The following is a 20,345-nucleotide window of genomic DNA, read 5'->3' on the forward strand; positions in this document are numbered from 1 at the left end:
GATGACAACGGGAATTAAGGGTGACTTGATCTGGAGAAGAAAAGAATTAAGAAGTGTGGAGTAGAAGAATTTAAACTTGAGTTTAATATGACTAGTGAGCAATTTATTTATACTTGGATTTAGTACACGTTGGACTGTCACCTCATGCAATAAGTACTGAATTAGTCACTGAAGCATTTGCAACAGCGATCACTGCTTCCAGTGATTACATTGGTTTTTCGATATTAGTAAATGCTAATGATACCGCAGAGAATAATTTATCTGAATGCAGGATACTGATACTGCACTGGCACTGGTGTTGAACATATGGAACGTTCCAAACATATGAAACAAAACCATTGAGAGTTCAACATTCAGACAAAAGGGTTGGGGAATTCAGACATAATGAACCAAGAAAATAGGAAGCTTCCCCATGCTGAAACATTTGTTATTTTTTACCAATTAGGAACTTGTGAAGGATCAAGTTGCAAGTGACAAGGAGTAATGTCCTTTACTTTCAAGTTTTTGAATGCACCTCCTATGACTCCAGCATTGTGCATTAGATACTAATGATTGCCTGCATCCTAAAACCACCAGTGTCACACCCAACCTTGGGACGTGAAGCACTGACGAATCTAACTAACCGGGAATGCAGCTTTGCGCCTTGCAGTGGGAGGCCTACTTTTATCGTTTCCTTGCTAGAGTCTTTAGCAGCTTTACCATCAGCCTATAAGGAGCAACATTGACAGTGCTTCATGTCATCACAGCTTCTCCCTGAGGCTCCCTCACCTTCATTCCACTTGTCAGATCTCGCTCTGGTAGTTTCTGCCTCCATCCCAAGAGTTCATCCAATAAACCAGCTTGACATCCTCACTGCCACGGCTATCAACCATCACAAAGCCGTCCAGCAGCCACTGCAGTAACCATGGGGCTCAACACAGCTCGGGGAGATTGTGGTATATTAAAAATGATAATGGAATTTTTTAATATGCCTGGTTCTCTTTTATTCTCAGAAACCTCATTGTATAAATTCAACTGAAAGATACTTCATAAATCGTGATGAGCAGCAGGTTTGACCTTCTGGTTCTAATTGACTCTAATTAATTCTAATTCTAGTCTCTAATTCAGGACATCACACTTTAGGAAAGATTTGAAGGCTGCTTTTTGTGAAAATAGATTCAGGGATGAGAGTCTTTAGTGACACGTATAGTTTTCAGGCAGACCTCAAAGATTTTATTTTAACCTGGGCTTCTCTTAAGATTTCCTGAGGCGACTTTTGGTTTTTAATTTCATTAATTCCATCATGGAATCATTAAGTCACTTAGTAATAATGCCTTCCATATTTATGTTGCAAAGCGGCTGATTTGGACTCACACAAGAGCAGAATTAGAAGAATTCATCTTTATTCACAATAATCTTCACCACTCCATTGAGCTTAGAACATGGAAATAATTAAATATCCAGACTGCACAGTATTTAAATTGGCACAAGGCAACAGGCATAAGTGAGCAACTAGTTATTTGTTTAATGAAACCTGGCATGGTTCTATATATAAAAGATCCATCACCCTAAACATGTCTTCTGTGAGGTTACAGTTAAACCGTTCTGTGTTGGGATCTTTTGCAGCTGCTGCACCTCAAGAAATTCATTGCATGTAAGTGCTTTGGAATGCGTTAACATACAAATGCAAATATTTGTGGAATAGAACTGTTCATAGAATCCCTACAGTGTGAAAACAGGCCTTTCAGTCCAACAAGTCCACACCAACTCTCCAAAGAGCATTCCACCCAGAGTCTCCCCCCATCCTATCCTTTGACATTTCCCATGGTTAATCCACCTACCCTACACACTATTGGCGATTTAGCATGGTCTATCCATCTAAACTGCACATTTTTGGATTGTGGGAGAAAACCCATGCAGACATGAGGAGAACCTGCAAACTCCACACAGATAGTCACCTGAGGCCAGAACCAAACCCGGGTCCCTGGTGCTGTGTGGCTAACCACCAAGCCATTGTGCTGCCCAAACCATTTGGGGTATGGACAGAGGAAGTGTGGGGAACCTCTTCACATTTGCAGAAGATGCAGAAAAGCAGAGGATATCAGTTTAAGAAACCAAACACAATATGAGAAAATATGTTTCTTTTTACATCACAAATGATTAAGATCTGAAATGTCTGCCTGAGATTGTGATGGAGGTTGATTCAACTATGGCTTTTAATGTTAATTAGATAATTAAGTGAATAAAAAGTAATTGTCTGGTCATAGGAAAATGGCAGGAGAGTAGATCTAGTTGATTTGCTCAATCAGAGAGCCAACATGGATATGTTAGTCTGAATGGTTTCTTGCTCTGTTGTGAACATTCTTTGATTCTATGAACATATTTTTCATTGACAAGCTCTCATTTGAGAAGAATTGAATTTAAACAAGTGATTTTAATAATATCTACCAGTGTCTGAGGGCATCTGAACTTATGAAAATCTGAAGTAGCCAGTCGAGTTGACTCATAAATTCTAGTCTAAAATTCAATTTGTAGATATTTGTTAATATCCAAACCTTTACTGTGGTCAGTGGAGAAAAGTGAGGTAAGATTGAAAAATGTTTTGTTTGTTATATTTGGAAACCACTTCAGAAGCACAAAGTAAACATAACAACTTTAGAAATTTATTTGTGGACTCAGTTCCTTCCCTTTTTCGTAAATCTGTTAATGTTTCAAGATTGTTGTATATTCATCCCACAGTCCATTCTCGCCCCATTCCCCACATCCTGCTAATTATTGTGATCTTTAAAGTATGTTGGTTGGCATAGTATGGATGGAGCTGTAAAAAGCTCCATCAGGAATGAGTTTCAAACATTACTGTGGTGTGGTTTTCAGCAGAAATGCCTTCAGAAAAATTGCACTCAACTGCCAGTTGACAATAGGATCTTTAACTGCAAAAACAAAGTTGGAATGTTAGGCAGGTGGTAATTAAAAATGAAAAATCAGAATTTTGATATCAAACTAACCTCATTACCCCTCATTGTTATTGAGATGGCAACAAAATAATTTCAAGCATTTGATGAATGTTGGTTTTAATGCTCCAATTGTTCAATTGAAATTGAAGATAATGGAGCATCTTTTGACTTTGAAAAATCCTGATTGTAACCAGTACTGGAAGATAGTGAAAGATCAATATTTATGTTGTGGAGAGATGGAGAAGAAGAAAATAAAAGTGGAAGAAGTAATATGCATGAACCATAGAGGTCTGGGCAAAGTAAGACCAAATTGTTTGATATTAAACCTTCTGGCAATATTACACATAATACTTTAGTATACTTATCATACACACAAAAAAAACAGAGTAAGCTAAAGTCACTCAGTCAACCCAGTTTATTCCATCAAATCCCTGTGTGATTAACACAAGCAAAAACAGAAATTGCTGGAAAAGCTCAGCAGGTCTGGCAGAATCTATGGAGAGAAATCAGAGTTAACGTTTGGGTCCAATGACCTTTCCTTAGAACTAATGGTAGCCAAGAAAAGGCTGTTTTTTTTAATGCAGCAGATAGGATGGGGGCAGGGGGTAAAGAGTAAATGATAAATGTGGATTTGTGTGGAATCCTGTTTGGGGATTTTGGGAAGGTGTGAGAAGTGAGTGAGCTGTGCAGAGTTGGAAGACAATGAGTTTGGAGGCACAGAGGGAGAGATCACCAGCTGAAATGAGGTTAGTGACCATAGTGGATACAATGGCCACATTTGTGATTGATCCCATCATGGGCTTATTTGTTATCATGTTTTGAATTAGGAAACAGTAACTTCCTTTCCTGACATCTTGTGAATGGGAGAGAATCCCTATTTTTATGCATTGTCAGTATAACCTTCAATCCTGCTTCTCAAGTGTGTAGCTACAGCAAAACTTTCAAAGCAGAAAGTCAGGCTTAATCAGTTCCCTTCCCTGGAAATTTGCTCCACAGTTTTATGCCACACCTTACTGGGGTAACCCACTGGAAATCAAGTCCTGCTATTCCAGAATTTTTCCCAAAAGTTAAAGATTTTTAAGTAAGAACACAAAATTTACCTGATTTGGAGGCCCAAGTTTCTGTACTTAACAAGAATGACTATTTATTATAAATAATTTGACTCTTTGCAAGTTAGTATGTTCTTTGCTTTAGCCGTTTCTAACGCTTGGCACGAGTGTCATGTTACTTGCTGACAAATCATTTCAAAATACTGGTTTCAAAACCACTCTTTCATTTCAGTCCATAGGTTGACAAAAAAGCACAAAAATAAAAGATAAGTCCTTACATATGTTCAACTGAGGAAAAGGACCGTTTGCATATTAGTAATTGAGACCTATGGATTATTCATCCTTTTTCTATGTGTTATCCAAGCAAAATGTAAATGCACTTCTCCCTCAATGATTTTTTTGAAGGCTGAATCTATCATCCTGTTTGTCTTTTGGTGAAAATTAATTAAGTCACTCAGTATGAACTTGTACTGATCACTCATCTGAGAATTATTTCAAATGTACTGGTATTCACTCTGACATCTAACAATCTGGACTGCTTGTTCACTTCAAATTTGGCCTTACCATATGTCTGAATATCAGTATGACCAACACCAGTATCCTAAATTGTCTTATTAATAACCTGCCTTCTGACCAGATGCATTCCAAGCATGAGTGATCACTCCAAATCCTTTTCTTTGTTTTTCTGACAGGAGAGACAAATGCTTTTGTGTCCTACACATTTACTGTTCTCTGCTCCTTTGTGCTTTATCTATGTGTATATAAACAGTAAAATACATCTGCTGTCTCTGAACCAACCAGATAATTAGTTCAGGTTTTTTGAAAGGTCGTCATCCTCACTTCTACTTATTCCTCCACCACAAAACTCTGCCATCTGTAGATTTAATAAGTCTGTGACTTCATGTTGTATGGCAATTCAATATTGTAAATGATGTAGACTGGATACCATTGGAACACTACTCTCTACTTTGTCTTGGGCAGAGCATTTTTCAGTGGTCATTCCCATCAGTATTCTGTCCTCAGGCTTCTTGTCAGTCTGTCTAGACAATTTGTAAAGCACCATGTAAGTTTGAAACCTCCTTATTAGCCTCATGAGGAACTTACTGCCAAGCTTAGAAAAACCAGATAAACCATATTTATTTAATCACTCGCATTCACAATTTTAGCCATCCTGTTATAGAATTCCACAAGGTATTACATCCTCACTCCAACACTGAGCTGATTGCTACCAATGGTACTGAATTCAAGTGCTTATTTGGAGACTCCTCTAAAGTGCTTCAGGAGTCGTTCTCACTGTCACTGACATTAGGCTTTAAGATACTAGAATTCACAGATCCTTCCTCGAAACATCAATCTAACTTAAAGTAGGCAACAAAAGCCTGTCTCAGAAGCAATATTTTTCACATGTGGAACTCTGTGGTAGCTAGCTTTTTCTGAGGATACATTCAACTCCAGTCATGCAGCTAATCATTACAGGTTGTCGTATATGAAAGATTAGAAGTAACAGCATTGCATGACCAACTTAGATAAAGTAAAATATTTTATATTCAGCTATGAAGATTTTTTTTAAAAATGTGCATGATTCTATTTTCCATTTAAGTAATAAGAGTAAGAAATGGGAAAAGTGATTGAAGGTGGATATCAGTGAAGTGGATTTTCTGCTTTCTGAAGATAAAACAGGTTCTTTGCTTCAAAATCAAAGGAATTGTCAGTTTTTCATACTTACACCACCACTGTGCGCATCTCTCGAGCAGCTGAATTCTCTCTATAAACACTCCCGATTGCTATTATGGTCTCCTTAAATGCTTTTACTTGGACTAAATTTTTGATAACTTTCCTAATAGCTCATTTGTTACCTAGAAAAAAAGGATATCAAGTTATATGTCTTTGATACCCATTTGAGATTTTTTTGTGTTTGAATTAAATTTCCTTGAGTTTGAATTTAAATTATTCTTGTCACAAGTACCAAGATACAATGAAAAGTGTTGTTTAGTGTGCTATGTAGACAGATCATACTGTACAAAGTGCATCAGGGTAGCAGAACAGTGCAGAACACAGTGTTACAGCCACAGAGAAGGTGCAGAGAGAGAGATCAGATTTAACATTTGAGACATCTGTTAAAAAGTCTGGTAACAGCAGGGAAGATGCTGTTCTTGAATCTGTGCATGCCTGTATTCTTCTGTCTGATGGAAGCAGGTGGAAGAGAGTTTAACTGGGTTGGAAGGGATCCTTGATGTTGGTTGCTTTCCTGATGCAGCAGGAAGTGTAGACAGAGTCAATGGATGAGAGGCTGGTTTCGCGCAATAGACCGGACTGTGTTCACAACCCTCTGTAGTTTCTTGTGATGCATCCAGGTGGGATGCTACGGTGCATCAATAAAAATTGGTAACCGTCCTTGTGGACATGCCAAATTTCCTTAGCCTCCTGAGGAAGTAGAGACATTGTGTCGACCTGGGTGGACCAGGACAGATTGTTGATGATCATCACTCCAAGGTACTTAGAAGACCTGCACCTCAGCACCGTTGATGCAGACAGGGGTGTGCCCTCCACTCCATCTCCTGAAGTCACTGACAAGCTTCATCAGTAGCTCAATGTATGTCATTAGAAATTGCATTTTCTGTTAAATTTGAATAATGTGGCTGATTTTAATAGATGAGAAATGATGTGGAATATTTTCAAACATACCGGATCTGTAATTTACTGAAAACTAAATAAACACATAAATATACAATGGTGTTAAGCATCAATTCACTTCAATATTAAGTTTGAATGAGCTTTTATAGCTGGTTTTAATATTGAAAAGAGCTTGTGAAAGGACTGATCACTGTGGGAATCAATCGTTGATTATCAATGAGTGAATGAGTTGATTTCCAAAGTGTTTAATTGTATATAAGACAGAGATAAATAGGTCCTTGATTATTAAAAGGATCGAGGTTATGGGGAGAACACAGGAGAATGGGATTGAGAAAAAGATCAGATGGTGGAGCAGGCTCATTGGGCTGAATGGCCTAATTCTGCTGTTATACTTAATGGTTTTATGGTCCAATTTACAAGAAGCCAAGGTGCTACCATTAAAGTACAGCTGGCATCTCAAATGAAGGGTTGACAGATTTACTTGATACTTTTAGCTTTGGTTTGAAATGTATATTTTATAACTTATACAGTATCTGTTATATAGCAGCTGAATTTATGGTTTACAAAGCATTAGATTACTGCAGTTCAGCAGATTAAAATCTTGTCGCTGTGGACTACAGAAATACTGAAGGGAAATTAAACATTTGCATGTTTTATTTGCTGTCACACATAACTCGAAATTGATTCCACATAACTAATATGCAACAGCAGTGCAGCTCCAATGGGATGTGCTGTGTACTGAAATTTGTACTTTACGGAAGTTTAATTTTGTTTTCTGCTCATTACCATTAGGCCTTGATGACTGCCTGCAACAGTACATTAAGAACTTTGAGAGGGAAAAAATCAGTGGAGATCAACTTCTGCGAATCACTCATCAGGAACTGGAGGAGCTTGGGGTCACTCGTATTGGCCATCAGGAACTGATCTTGGAGGCAGTGGACCTGCTGTGTGCTTTGGTGAATACAATCTCTGCCTTTTCTATATCAGAACTTTTAAGAAACGTGTTTCAAACTAGTACCTTTTCAGAAAAGACAGTTCATAATTGAAGAAGGAAATTTTGCAGGGCTATGATGAATGAATGAAGGAGAGGTACTAATTGGATAAATCTTTCAGAAAGCCCAAATGAATTGTCTGGTCTCCTGAGCTGTCGCATTCAATGACTTTTTTGTAACATATGGCAACAGGCAGCACAGCATGAGTCAGAAAGCTTAACAGTTGAAGTCAGCAGCCATTTCTCTTCCTTCCCTGATCCCCAGCCCTGTTTAGGCTCTGCTGATCGAGTTCAGGATGAAGCATCGGTTTATAATGCTAAGTTTTTCAGTACTATAGAACTGGGAATTTAACATCTTTCATATTTCACAGTCAGTTTGTCTTCTTTATCATAAATACATTCTGTATGGAGGCCTGTAGGGAATGTAATGTATTAACTAGGTTGTTTTGCTAACAATATTTACAAGTTTTAGCAGAAAAAAAAGCAAGTATTTAAACATGTTTTTCAACACTCCATTGATTAACTTATGTTGTTCTATAATTCACGTGTGGTCTTTTCCACAGTTATTATTATTAGAGTTACTCTCTGCAAAAATAACATTTCAAATTTTGCAAATACAATACTTAGATGTGTTGTGAATTGTGAGGAGGAAAGTGATAGACTTAAAGAGGACATAAATGGGCCAGTAGAATGAGCAGACTGACGGCAGATGAAACTTAATGTAGAGGAGTGTGAAGTGATACTTTGGAAGCAAGAATGGAGAAGTAACATCCTATGGTGTAGGAACAGAGAGACCATGGGAAAGGCTGGGTATTGGCGTACAGATTGTTGAAGCTAGCAAGGCAGTTTGAGAATATGGTCAATAGGAACACACAGGATTTGGAGCTTTAGGTACAGAGCCAGAGAGTGGAATCTTATTAGCTGCATCAAATCAGCTTTTGGAGGTAGGATGACATACTCTGGATTTGTTCCCACCTCTGCACAATCTCGTCAGAAAGCAGAATCTGAACGACTTTGCCACTTACCTGGGAGTGGCAGACAGATAAATATCAGCAGATTAACGTCTAGGAACAATTTGGACATGTTGCTGAAATCTTACTTGTGGTGGATGGTTCCCCTGCTGAAGCTAAGTCTGGCACATTTCAGGAGGTGTTCTGTCGGAAGCAGAACAAAGTCTAATGTTCCCAAGCTGGTTCCTACCAGCCACTGATGCCAGATCACCACATTTGCGACTGTGAGACTTCATGCGGAGGAACATCGTCGCCAAAGTGATGGCCTGAAAGATCTGGTCACACTTTATTTTGTGCCCAGTTTTGAAGTCTGCCGAGGACTCTTCCATTGCAGGCAGGCCTGTGATTTCCTGCCTGCATTGGCAGAGCCCACTCCTCTCAGTGGGGTCCAACTACCAGCAATCTTGGGAGCCCATCTGTGGTTCTTGGACTGGCACCTGGAAGCAGCCTGTTGATACTTATCTCCAGAAACAATGTGCAGGCAATTGGATCTCAGGAACAAAAGGTGTCAGAGCTCAGAAATTATTCAGGCATGTATTTGAAAACAATGTCAATGACTATACGTGCTTATATATTGCCGATTGCACTTTTCCTGCAATGAAGCCTTTCAAGTTGCTTCATAGGAGCATTATGGAGCTACGTGTCACTTGTGTCTCATAAGCAAAGGTCAGGTCAAAAGCTAGGTGTTAATACATTTCTTAAACAAAAAAGAAAAATGGGAAGGTGTTGGGAGGGAATTTGAGAGCTCAGGGAAAGCTCAGTGGTGGGAGCAATTAAAATTGGGAGGGCACAAGAGACCAGAGGATTGCATTTATCTCAAAGAGTTGTAGAGCTGGAGGAGATCACAGATGAATTGAAAATAAAGTTGTGAATTTTACAATCAAAGGCATTGCTTGACCAAGAGCCAGTGTAAATCAGTGAGAACTCAGGGGTGATGGGAATGGGACTTGATGTGAGTTAAAATACGAGAGTAGATCTTTGGGTGCAGCGTAAAATATGAGAAACCAGACATAAGTGTGTTAGAATAGTTGAGTTTAGAAGTAATAATGGATGGGGTTTTCAGGAGTACGTGTGTTGCAATAGGGACAAGTTGTGGGAGGGTATAGGGTAGAAGTAGACAGTCTTAATGACAGCATAGATATGAATTGAGAAACTGGTCTATGATTCAAATGTTCCACCAATATTGTGAGGAAACTGGCTTAATCTCAGATTTAGCAGGGAGATTGATGGAGCCAATAGGGAACATTGGAATGGGAAATGAAGATGATGACTTCCTTCTTCCTGATGTTTAATTCGAGGAATTTTCTGCTCATCGATGCTACATATCAAACAAGCAGTTCACAAATATGTAAGACGATGAAGTTCAAAACTAGGAAAGTTGGTGAATCTTGATAAAATACTGATTTGGCTTTAGCTGGAGTATTGTACCCAATTCTGGAGAATGCACTGTTTTCTGTACAGTGTGGCGGAGGCAAATTCAGTTACATTTTCTAAAGGGAATGAGATAATCACCTGAAGAGATAAAAATTGGAGGGCTGCAAGGTAAATCTGGGGATTAGCTGAATTGCTGTTGCAGAAGAAAAGACAAGATTTCAATGAGCCACCTGGTCATGTTTTAAACTGCAACCATTCCGTGTACTTGCAGCAACAGTGAAGCAACACAATTATCTCAATCTTAAGAGTTGTCCTGGTAACTGCCTGAGAATTATGGTGTAGAAAGGACAAAAAATATGTAATGCACACCAAATAAAAAGGCAAAGACCTGATTGGCAGAATTCTATCACCGCTAAATTAAACAACAATCCTGAAAAATCAATTTTAAATTTCTTGTATGTATTATGATTAATAAGTTACAAAGTTAGAGTGTAGTCTCGATACTCAACTTGTAATAATATGAAAAAAAGCAGACAAATTGGCATGTCAATGTCATTTTAATTCCTGAGTGAAAACCTCATATAAAAGCTGTTTTATCTCCTTAGAAATCAGAAGAAGTGCCTTAACACTTGTCTTTTTTGCATATTTTTTTATTTAATTCTGACCTATTGCCCCCCAATTACATTTTGAGAGAATTAATTTCCACTTCAACTTTTGTCACTCAGATTCCATTCTGTCTGTCCATCTGTTTTCTTTAATCTCGGTCCTGCTCATCACTTATAAATAAATTCTGTGCTTATGTTCTAATTCAATTAGTTCATCGATTCCCCGAAGTATTTTGACGGCTTGAATTATATCCTTCAATATTTTCTCTGGTTGAAACAAACTTACATAATATCCACAGTCCTCTGAACTTTGTGTTAGAGCCTTTGACAGCACAGTTAGTCTAAATACTTCAGTTTATACTTCTATGCCTAGTTGCAGCTGATTTCACTTTCAGAAATATATCAGAAATGTTAAAAAAAAGAGTTCTGTGGCTATTGGCACTGTTTTCACATGTGGAGCATTCCTCATAATATATCCTCACTGTTCCACAGTCGAAGCGAGGAAAAATGAGCAAATATCATCCAGAATTTTCCTGGTCACAGATCAGCTATGATCCCATTCCCCAACTACTCATTGCAGGCTCCAGAAAGAAGTTAATGCCATTCCCAAATAAGTTAGGTGTGGTAATGTAACCCTTTAGAACTTCCCAAGGTATGTATGTGGATGGAGGGTTGAAAGGTTGTACTGCTCAAGTGTAAAAATCTCTGATATCTCATCATTGTGAGCAGTTGGGTTTTTCTGAGTTCTTTGTAGTTGAGAGATGATAGAAATAAAAATCAGGCAACTCAATAATGGCCAGGCAATCCCCTTGCTTGGCTTATTAAATGGAAAAGGTAGAAATTATTCATCCTTTATGAACTTTAAACCTTTCAATTTTAATTGAATTAATGTTGTCTGGATTCATCAGCAAATCCTGTTCATTTATTTATCAAAGCCTGTTTAGATGGTCTCTTCAGTCAATCCAGAAAGATAGAATATGAAAACAGAATGTGGTCTTTTCAAATAAATGTGGATCAAGAGTATTCAATAGTCTCAATGGAAATGTGAACGTTAATGACAGCTTCATGCCTAGCAGAGGCACTGGATATATCTTGGTGAGACCCTTGATATAAAATCGGCATTTTTGAAGCAGTCAAGCAAATGAACAGAAGTACTTTTTACACTTTGGTGAATTATGATTTTGAGAATTGTCTCCTGCATCGGAATCATTTTCAAATGTGAAATTGTGACTTAAGCTATGCGATAACCAGTGTTCTTCACACAGCTGATATGAGTGAGCAATTCCAACTGTCCCATATTCACAGTTGTAGGATTCCCTTTTTTTGTAATTAATGAAGGACCTTCTGCGATTTTCAATTTATTTCCCTTTCCTCCTTGAATATAAAAGGTAAAATTTACTGTACTTTTTTGAATATGTTCCTCTAAGCGCTTCAAAACACTTTGTATTGAATTGCTTTGGGAATGCTATTTTGCAAAGTGGCAGCAAGCTATGTCAGTAATATGGCGAAACAGTGAGATGAGCGACCATCTGGCCTGTTTATTTTTGGGTGCACCTGTTGAAGCAATGCTGGGACACCAGGTGATAGTCTGCCATATCTGAGAAGTAACACAGGTACTTTGCATTAACTTAATATCACACCCGAATGCTCTGATTTAATATAGAACCCAACAGCACAGTTTGCTGACAGTACCGCAGTATGACTGGATTATGAGATTAGATCCCAATGTTGGACTTAAACCAACAAGAAACTGACCCAGAGGTGAAGGGTCACCGGCTGGCACTGGGCTGCAAGCTGCTCTAGATGTAAATTATCTACTCAAGATATATGAGTCCCAGCCCTCAGTAGTTAAAAAAAAAGCATGATTATGGATTGCACTTTCATCCCTGGCTAACGTTCCTCAAACTAATTGTAACTGCAGCAGATTGGAGCTGTTTCTGTGGGATCTGTTTATTTGTATGCAAGGTCTTCATTAAATAGAAAGTTTATTGTAGCCACAGAAACATTTTTTATTAAAAAATGTGAAGAGTCCATTTACGTATAAGTAGAAGGAGGAAATTAGAATATTTTGCTGTTCTTCGGTCTCTTATAAGAAAATGACAGTAATGGTACAAAGCTTACCTGATCATTTGTCACTGTACCTTACATGTAAACATACTTAAATTATTTTAACATGGAATTGCACAAATCAATATTTTCTCAGTAGCTCAATAAATGTCCATTTACATTTGTTGATTTATCATTCAGAGGAAGTGAGAACTTATTTCTGTTCTAATGTACATTATCCATATCCACAGTTACATATTATCCTTGTGTTTGATGGAAGCTTTGCATCAAAATGGCCAGAATTTTTGTAGAGACCTTTTAAAATGGTAGGGAAAAGTTGGAAAATCTGCCGCAATTTCTGACCGTTTATTAGGATCCATTTCTTTTTTGTGGAATGGGTGAGGCATGCATCACACATGAAGGGACCCTGAACTCATTTTAACTTATTTCTTAGTTCAGACAAGCTTCATTTTAGCTGTTGCATGGGTTTCAAACCCTAGTATGAGAGTCACAAATTGATGATGTAGGTGTAAACTCTCTTGAAGAGCAGATGTAGCTAAATATATTTGTATTTAGCAGGGTAACGCAGTTGATGTGGTTTACGTGGGCTTCAGTAAGGCATTTTATAAAGTCAGGCATGGAAGACTTGTCCAAAAGTTAAGAGCCTATGAGACCCAATACAAGTTGGAAAACTGGAGGCAAATGGGAATGGTGGAGAGTTGTTTTGTGATTGGAAACCTGTGACCAGTGGTACCCTGGGTATTGGTGTTGGGACCCTTCCTCTTTCTTATGTAGATTGACAACTTGAATGTAGAAGATTTAAGTTAACAGAACAAATGAACATTTATGATTTTGTTGCTAGTAAGGAGCTTGTCTCAGGCTGCAGTCTGATATTGAGCAGCTGGTGTATTGGGCAAAACAATGGAATTTAATCCAGTAAGTGCAAGGAGATGCATTTTGGGAGGTATAGTAAGGAAAGGACATACACAATGAATGGTCGGTTGCTAGGGAGAACTGAGGAACAAAGGAACTTTGATGTACAAATCCTTAGATCCGTGAAGGAGTCAGCAGAGGTAGACGGAATGGTGAAGAAGGCATATGAATGCTTGCCTTCATTAGCCAAGGCATATAATATAGGAACAAGGAAGTCTTGTTGCAACTATATAAAGCTTTGGTTAGGCTACAGGTGGAATACTGTGTGCAGTTCTAGTCGCCACGTTATCGGAAGGACATGATTACAGTGGAGAGGGTGCAAAGACAATTCACCAGGTTATTGCCTGGGATGAGAAGAGGCTGGATAGACTGGGTTTGTTTTACTTCAGCAGAGGAGGCTGATGGGGCATCTGATTGAAGTGTGCAGAATTATGGGAGGCAGAGGTAAAGTAGATCGTGAGAATACTTTTCTCATGTCTAAGACCAGAGGGCATAACCTTAAGGTGAGGAGTACATGGTTTAGAGGAGTTATGCGATAGAATTCTTTCATCCAGCGTGTGGTAGAAATATGGAACATGCTGCCTGAGAGGCAGGTACTCCCACAGCATCTAAGAAGCATCTGGATAAGTACTTAAAATGGCAGGACCTAGCAGACCATGGACCAAATAAGGTAAATGGGATTACTGTAGTTTGGTATTTGTTGGTCAGTATAGATGTGGTGGGCCAAAAGGCCTTTGATGTGCTGAATGACTCTATGACTGTATTATTCTAGAAATGGCACATGGTAAAATAGGAATAGAATCGGATGTCAGAGATGCCATGTGGGTAGGGTTGTTAGTTAATGTGGTGCATTTGGTGAGATATGGTAACAAATGGCACAGTTGGCCTCATAGCAAGAATCCCTCTAAAAGCCTGCTTAACTTACACTTAGCCAATAAATTAACTTACTCCCTTCTGATATTTCAAATGCTTAGATGAATTTAAAAAGTCACAATGATCTCAGCAGGATGTTCTGAATTCGTAGTTTGATGAGAGTACTGAGTACAATGTTTTGACATCAAATTACAAAATCCCTCCAGGGCAGAAAGAGGCCATTTGGCCCTTTGAGTCTGCACTGACCTCCAAAGAGCATCCACACAGATCCAATCCCCGCTGTATCCCTAGCCTGGACACTATGGGCAATTTAGCATGGCGCCAGAACCAGGATTACCTAGCTGTCCGGCTATGATACATACCTCTGGTTAGAGTGAGTGGGCGAATCAGACTACCAGTGGATGCCATGGGGGTGGGAAAGCGAGTTTGGGATAGCAGTGTGAGAAAACTCACTTGGTCTCATAGAGAGAAATCCTCTGTGAAACTCATCAAAAATGGCACAGTCAAAATATGGTCAGATCTAGCCCAGCGTTTTGAGTTCGATATATCTCTTCAAGTTCACAGTGAGACAGGTTGAAGTGGGTGTGGGGACCAGAGAAATTAAGACACTCTGTACCACATCAACAGCTCTTGGTGAAGTCATCAAAGTTCAGGTAACAGATCAGAGGCTTATCAGACTTGAATGCTATCTTTGTTTCTCTCTTCACTGCTTCTGCCAGACCTGCTGAGTTTTCCCAGCATTTTCTGCTTTGATTTTTGCTTTTCAGCACATTTTTGCTAATAGCTGACTCTCTTCAGTGAAGTCTAAATTATGTTTATACAACTTTTTTTAAAGAAATAAACAACAAATCTTAAAAGTGCACATTGTTACAAGAAAAAATGTATTGGGGCTGTGCTTTATAAGCATATTTCATACATAGTACCTGCTCAAGAAAAGTCAATTTGTAAATTCTCAATTATCTTCTTGTTTTGGATATTGGTTGCAGTGCTGTGTTTGAAGGTGGGAGGGTAGAAGACAATGCTTAAGCAATACCATGTCTGATTGTGAGATGTGTTTGCAAGGATCAGTCAATACCATCACGGATTTTCAGACTTACACAGAATTATTTGACCTTTGCGTCTTTTTCAGAACTATGGACTTGAAACTGAGAACCTCAAAACGCTATCGCACAAACTGAACGCCTCTGCTAAAAATCTTCAGAACTTCATAACCGGCCGGAGGAGGAGTGGGCACTATGATGGAAGGACTTCAAGAAGATTGCCAAATGATTTCCTGACGTCAGTGGTGGATCTCATAGGCGCTGCTAAAAGCCTCCTGGCATGGCTGGACAGGTAGTTCTCAGAATGTAGTCATTTGTACACTCTGAGTGAAAGACTGTAAATATGTGTAAGGTTATTAGTTGGTTCGAATCAATGGAACTCTTGTTTACCTTGGTAATTAAATTTCCAATCATCCCTATTACAAATTCTACATGCCCTTTTGGGTCAAACGGTACATTTAATTCAGTGGCTTTGTTGGTATGTATTGACTCGAGGATAAATTTCAATAAAAATAGGTTAAAAATTGAGTTTCAATAAATAAATAAATAAATAACATTCCTAAAATTACTATCAATCTGGAACATATATCAGGAATAATTGAAATGTTTAGTGATTTAAATCATGAATAATCAGCTGAACAATTTGTTTAAAACTGCTTTATCAGAGTGGATTTTATTAATGTTGCTTAATTAGTTTTATTGAACCTAGGTTTTTCCTGTCTGTTGTTCCACCACTAGACCTCCAGCAGACAGTTACGCCCAACATTGATTTTGTATTCTGTCAGCATACTTTTTAAACATGAAAATACGGATGGTTAACACAGTGCCAGGAACTCTGAGGGTGGTGGTGGGGGGGGAGTTATTTCCCTTCAGGTAATTGTCTGTTTGGAGTTTGCACATACTTCCCGTGTTTGCATGGGTTTTCTCCAGGTGCTCTGGTTTCCTCCCTCAGTCCAAAGATGTGCAGGTTAGGTGAGTTGGCCATGCTAAATTGCCCATAGTGTTCAGAAATGTAGGTTTGGTGGATTAGCCATGGGAAATGCAGGGCTATAGGAACAGGGTATGTGTGTCGATCTGGAATGCTCTTCAGAGGGTTGGTGCTGAATCAATGGGCCAAATGGCCTGATTCCATGCTGTAGGGTTTCTATTATTGATATGTTGTCCTGTCGAATAGATCTCAATGGTGCAGATACTATGGATGATCATTCTTGTACATCTTTCAGTTAGAAACACTGTAATTGTAGAACGTAAAAGGTGAATATGAAGAAAAGGAAATCCGACATTTGCAGGACTTTGACAGAAAAGAAAGGAGCATGAACAAATTCAAACTTTCATGAAGGTTCAGAGAACATTTGTATAAGCTCAAAGTCCAGCAGCAGTTACCACAGTCTAAGTCCAGAACTCAGAAGGAGAGTGAACCAGCAATATCTGGTAAGCTGTGAATTGTATAAGCATTACTACTGGGGGGCGCAATGTAAATGCATGTGCAAAGAGGTCAAGTGAAATACCTGCCAGGTGCCTTTATTATGACAGAGAAAGTAGGGATTCAGCAAGTATGAATTTCAAATTAAATTTGAATTCTTATTGAGATTAGGCTGTGAATTTCAAGAGTCACTGGTAGCCACTGACCCATGCTGAGTGGGTGGTGGCCTGTTCAGATGGCTGCCTTGATGTTACCTGGAGTAAATGCAATGAATGACTAGATGATCAGCAAAGATGGCCACCATCCACTGAGCATGCAAAGATGGCCACCTGTCCACATACCTGCCAGTGATTCTCAGTGTTCACAGCTCTTTGTAAGCTGTGAAGCAGGATTGTGGCAGGTTTAGCAAGGGATGTCCCCAACTGCAGTAAAGAAAGCTTTTGCTGACCGTGGGAAAGCCTTGGTTCCAGATCACGTTCAGTATTATGAGGAAAATAGAGAAAGGACCATAATTGCTGGGAAGACAACTGATGGGGAAGTGACAATGAAGTGATAATAAGAACGCAACAGAGAGGAATCAATTTGTGAAGAAAACAGCCAAAAAATGAAAAATTGGAGACATAAAACCTGAAACCAAAGACACTTCTCAATACCATCACACTTCCGAATCAATCTGAACATGCAAGAAAAGATCAAGATCATTTCAAGTCAACAGCCAAGTACTGTAGATGCTGAATTTGATTTGAAGTTATCATTTGTCGAACTCCTACTTACTCTGTCATAATAAAAGTGTCAGGTTGATATTTCACTTGACTTCTTGGCGCATGCGTGCACTTTGCACCACCTAGTGGTAGCGATTAGACAATTCCCAGCCATCTGGTAAAATGCAGAGTTGTTATTGTGTATGGGTTTTCAGACCTTATTTTCCAACAATGGGACTGGAAAAATGCACCTCAGAGTATCAGACCTAGACATTATTATTTGGATGATTTTTTTTGCTTCTAAAAGCAGGCTTGCAGATCAATTACCTTGGCCACAACAGTAATACTCAGTGACCTTTTGGCTGCAAAACCCTGTGGAGATAGTAATTGTTATTCGCAATGTTAATGGCTTGGCTGTGCAAATTTGAAACATGCTATATAAATACAAGCTCTTTATTTGTTAGATAGCTGTATGCTTTCTCTATTGCCAATTTTTACAAACTAGAGATGCCCCCTTCAGAAATATGCATGCATATCTATAGATAATACTTGCATAAGCTGTTGACGCTAAAACAAAAATTTGTTACTTAAAATGAGTTTATCTAATAAAAGAATAGTAAATTTTGTTTTGTTGATAAAGTGCAGTGTGGATATGGTAAAATTGGTTCTGTCCTGTGATTAACTGTGCTTGAGAGAAAATTTTTAACAATTATAAAGTCATAAATTGGGCTATAATTACAAGACACATTATTTTATGTTGTGTTAATGGTTTTCAGCCTTATTCTATATTTGCCAGTAGTTTTGTTTAAGCTGCTTTTATTGAGCCATTTGACATGGATAAATCTTCAAAGAATGCTAATGCAGGTAATACTTTGTCCATTGCTCCCATCAGTAACTTCAGTGGCATTAATTTCTCTATTGAGAGTGAAAGCACAATAATATTGACAGGATAAGATCATGTCAACAAAATTGAGAGATGAGTTAACTGATTTATTGTTTGCAATTGACCACTGATGGCAACTAAAGTTCTAACTAAATCAGTGATATGGAATGATAATGACTTGACCAACCAGGTTTGAATTGTTGCTATTGAACCTGCAGACAATAGTGATGAAGGTGGGGGGAGGGCTGTTCCAGCTTGCTGGGATTTACTGTGAGTCAGAGATTGCCAGTTTGAATGCAGGTTTAGGGAACCATCTGGCTCAGTGCTCTGACAACTGTCTGAAACTTCACGAAAAACAGTTGAAGGTAAAACGGTCTTCATTTCTCTCACCCTTTCACTTCCTGCTCACCACTCCCTAGTCCCATCCACTCCCTAGTCCCATCCACTCCCTAGTCCCATCCACTCCAAGCCATAGAGCTCCTTTGCCCGGCTATTTACCATACCATCTCAGTCAGCACTCAACACGGGCAGACCTCAGGACTCGTGCTGAGATTAAATAAAGTTCCACGATCGGACATTTTCCTCTTTTTCAGGTGAAGTATTTTGCCAAGTCAGATACACTTTGTCTAGTCCACCATAGCTCCCGGAGACTTTTCTCACTCAGTCTTCAGTTTTGCACCTCACTTACGATATAGCTGGGCTCCATGTTGCCTGTCTCATGGAACCGTGCAGCAGGAGTGCGACAAGTGATTGCTGCTGCACTGCTGCCATATTTGAAGCCTAGCTCCACACCACCTGAGATGCTGAAAGCAAGGAACTCATTTTTTTTAAAATCACTCTTGGAATGTGGCTGCCACAAAATGTTTTCCATCTCTAATTCCCCTTTGAGAAGGTGGTGGTGAGCTGCCTTCTTGAACCACAGTGGTCCATTTCCTGCAGGTAGACCCACAATACTGTCAGAGAGAGAAATCCGGGTTTTTGACCCAGTGATGATGAAGAAACGATGATATATTTCCAAGTCAAGACGGTGGGTGGCACAGAGGGGAACTTGCAGAAGGTGGTGTTCCCAGCTAGCTGCTGCTCTTGTCCTTCCAGGAGAAAAGTTGTGGTGGACGTGAAATGTTAACTCTGTTTCTCTCTCCACGGATGCTGCCAGACCTGCTGAGTTTCTCCAGCATTATGTGTAGAAATGTACTTTTGTTGTGGCGAAAAGGCCGTTCTTATGCCTGTAGGGCTCTAATAAGCAAAGATTGTTATTTCAAGCATATATGCAAAGGAGCAGTTATTTTCCTCTCTGGAAGTCTTATAGACTCTATAAGGAATGCAGGTCACACAGATAGCCATCCAGTCTCATTCTGTGCAAGGTAATTATGTAATTTTAAGACTTACTAGTCATCTGACATCCTGTTTTTGGGACTTCCTGTATGTTTTGCATGTAGTAAACATATACAACACAACATTACCATGTATAGCCTATGATTACCTTCTCTATTGTCCTCCTACGCACTTAATCATTGCACATGAAATAAAATGAAGATTGAAAAATACTTTTGGAGAGAGACACAAAAGACAAAGAAAGAAACAAGTATAGAACACTGTAGTAATGAAATGCTTCACAAGTCGTAGATCATAGAGCTGTACAGCAGGGAAACAGACCCTTTGGTCCAACTTGTCCATGCTGAGCAGGTATCCTTAGTTAATCTAGTCCCATTTGCCAGCACTTGGCCTACATCTCTCTAAACCCTTTCTGTTCATATACCCATCCAGGTGACTTTTAAATGTTGTAATTTTGGCAGCTCATTCCATACACGCACCACCCTCTGCATGAAAACATTGCCCCTTAGGTCCAT

General features: G+C 39.0%; 1 protein-coding gene across 6 annotated transcripts in view; it reads left to right on the top strand.

The window, feature by feature from the left end:
* cnksr2a (connector enhancer of kinase suppressor of Ras 2a) overlaps nt 1-20,345 on the top strand; it is a 496,755-nt gene that overhangs the window by 111,059 nt on the left and 365,351 nt on the right. For all 6 annotated transcript variants that reach the window (XM_072584887.1, XM_072584893.1, XM_072584891.1 and 3 more), the window contains exons 2-3: nt 7,409-7,572; nt 15,578-15,780. In XM_072584887.1, the coding sequence (XP_072440988.1) occupies nt 7,409-7,572; nt 15,578-15,780 (367 nt within the window). The remainder of the gene's footprint in view (nt 1-7,408; nt 7,573-15,577; nt 15,781-20,345) is intronic.

The sequence above is a fragment of the Chiloscyllium punctatum genome, chromosome 15, assembly GCF_047496795.1.
Source record: "Chiloscyllium punctatum isolate Juve2018m chromosome 15, sChiPun1.3, whole genome shotgun sequence".
NCBI lineage: Eukaryota > Metazoa > Chordata > Chondrichthyes > Orectolobiformes > Hemiscylliidae > Chiloscyllium > Chiloscyllium punctatum.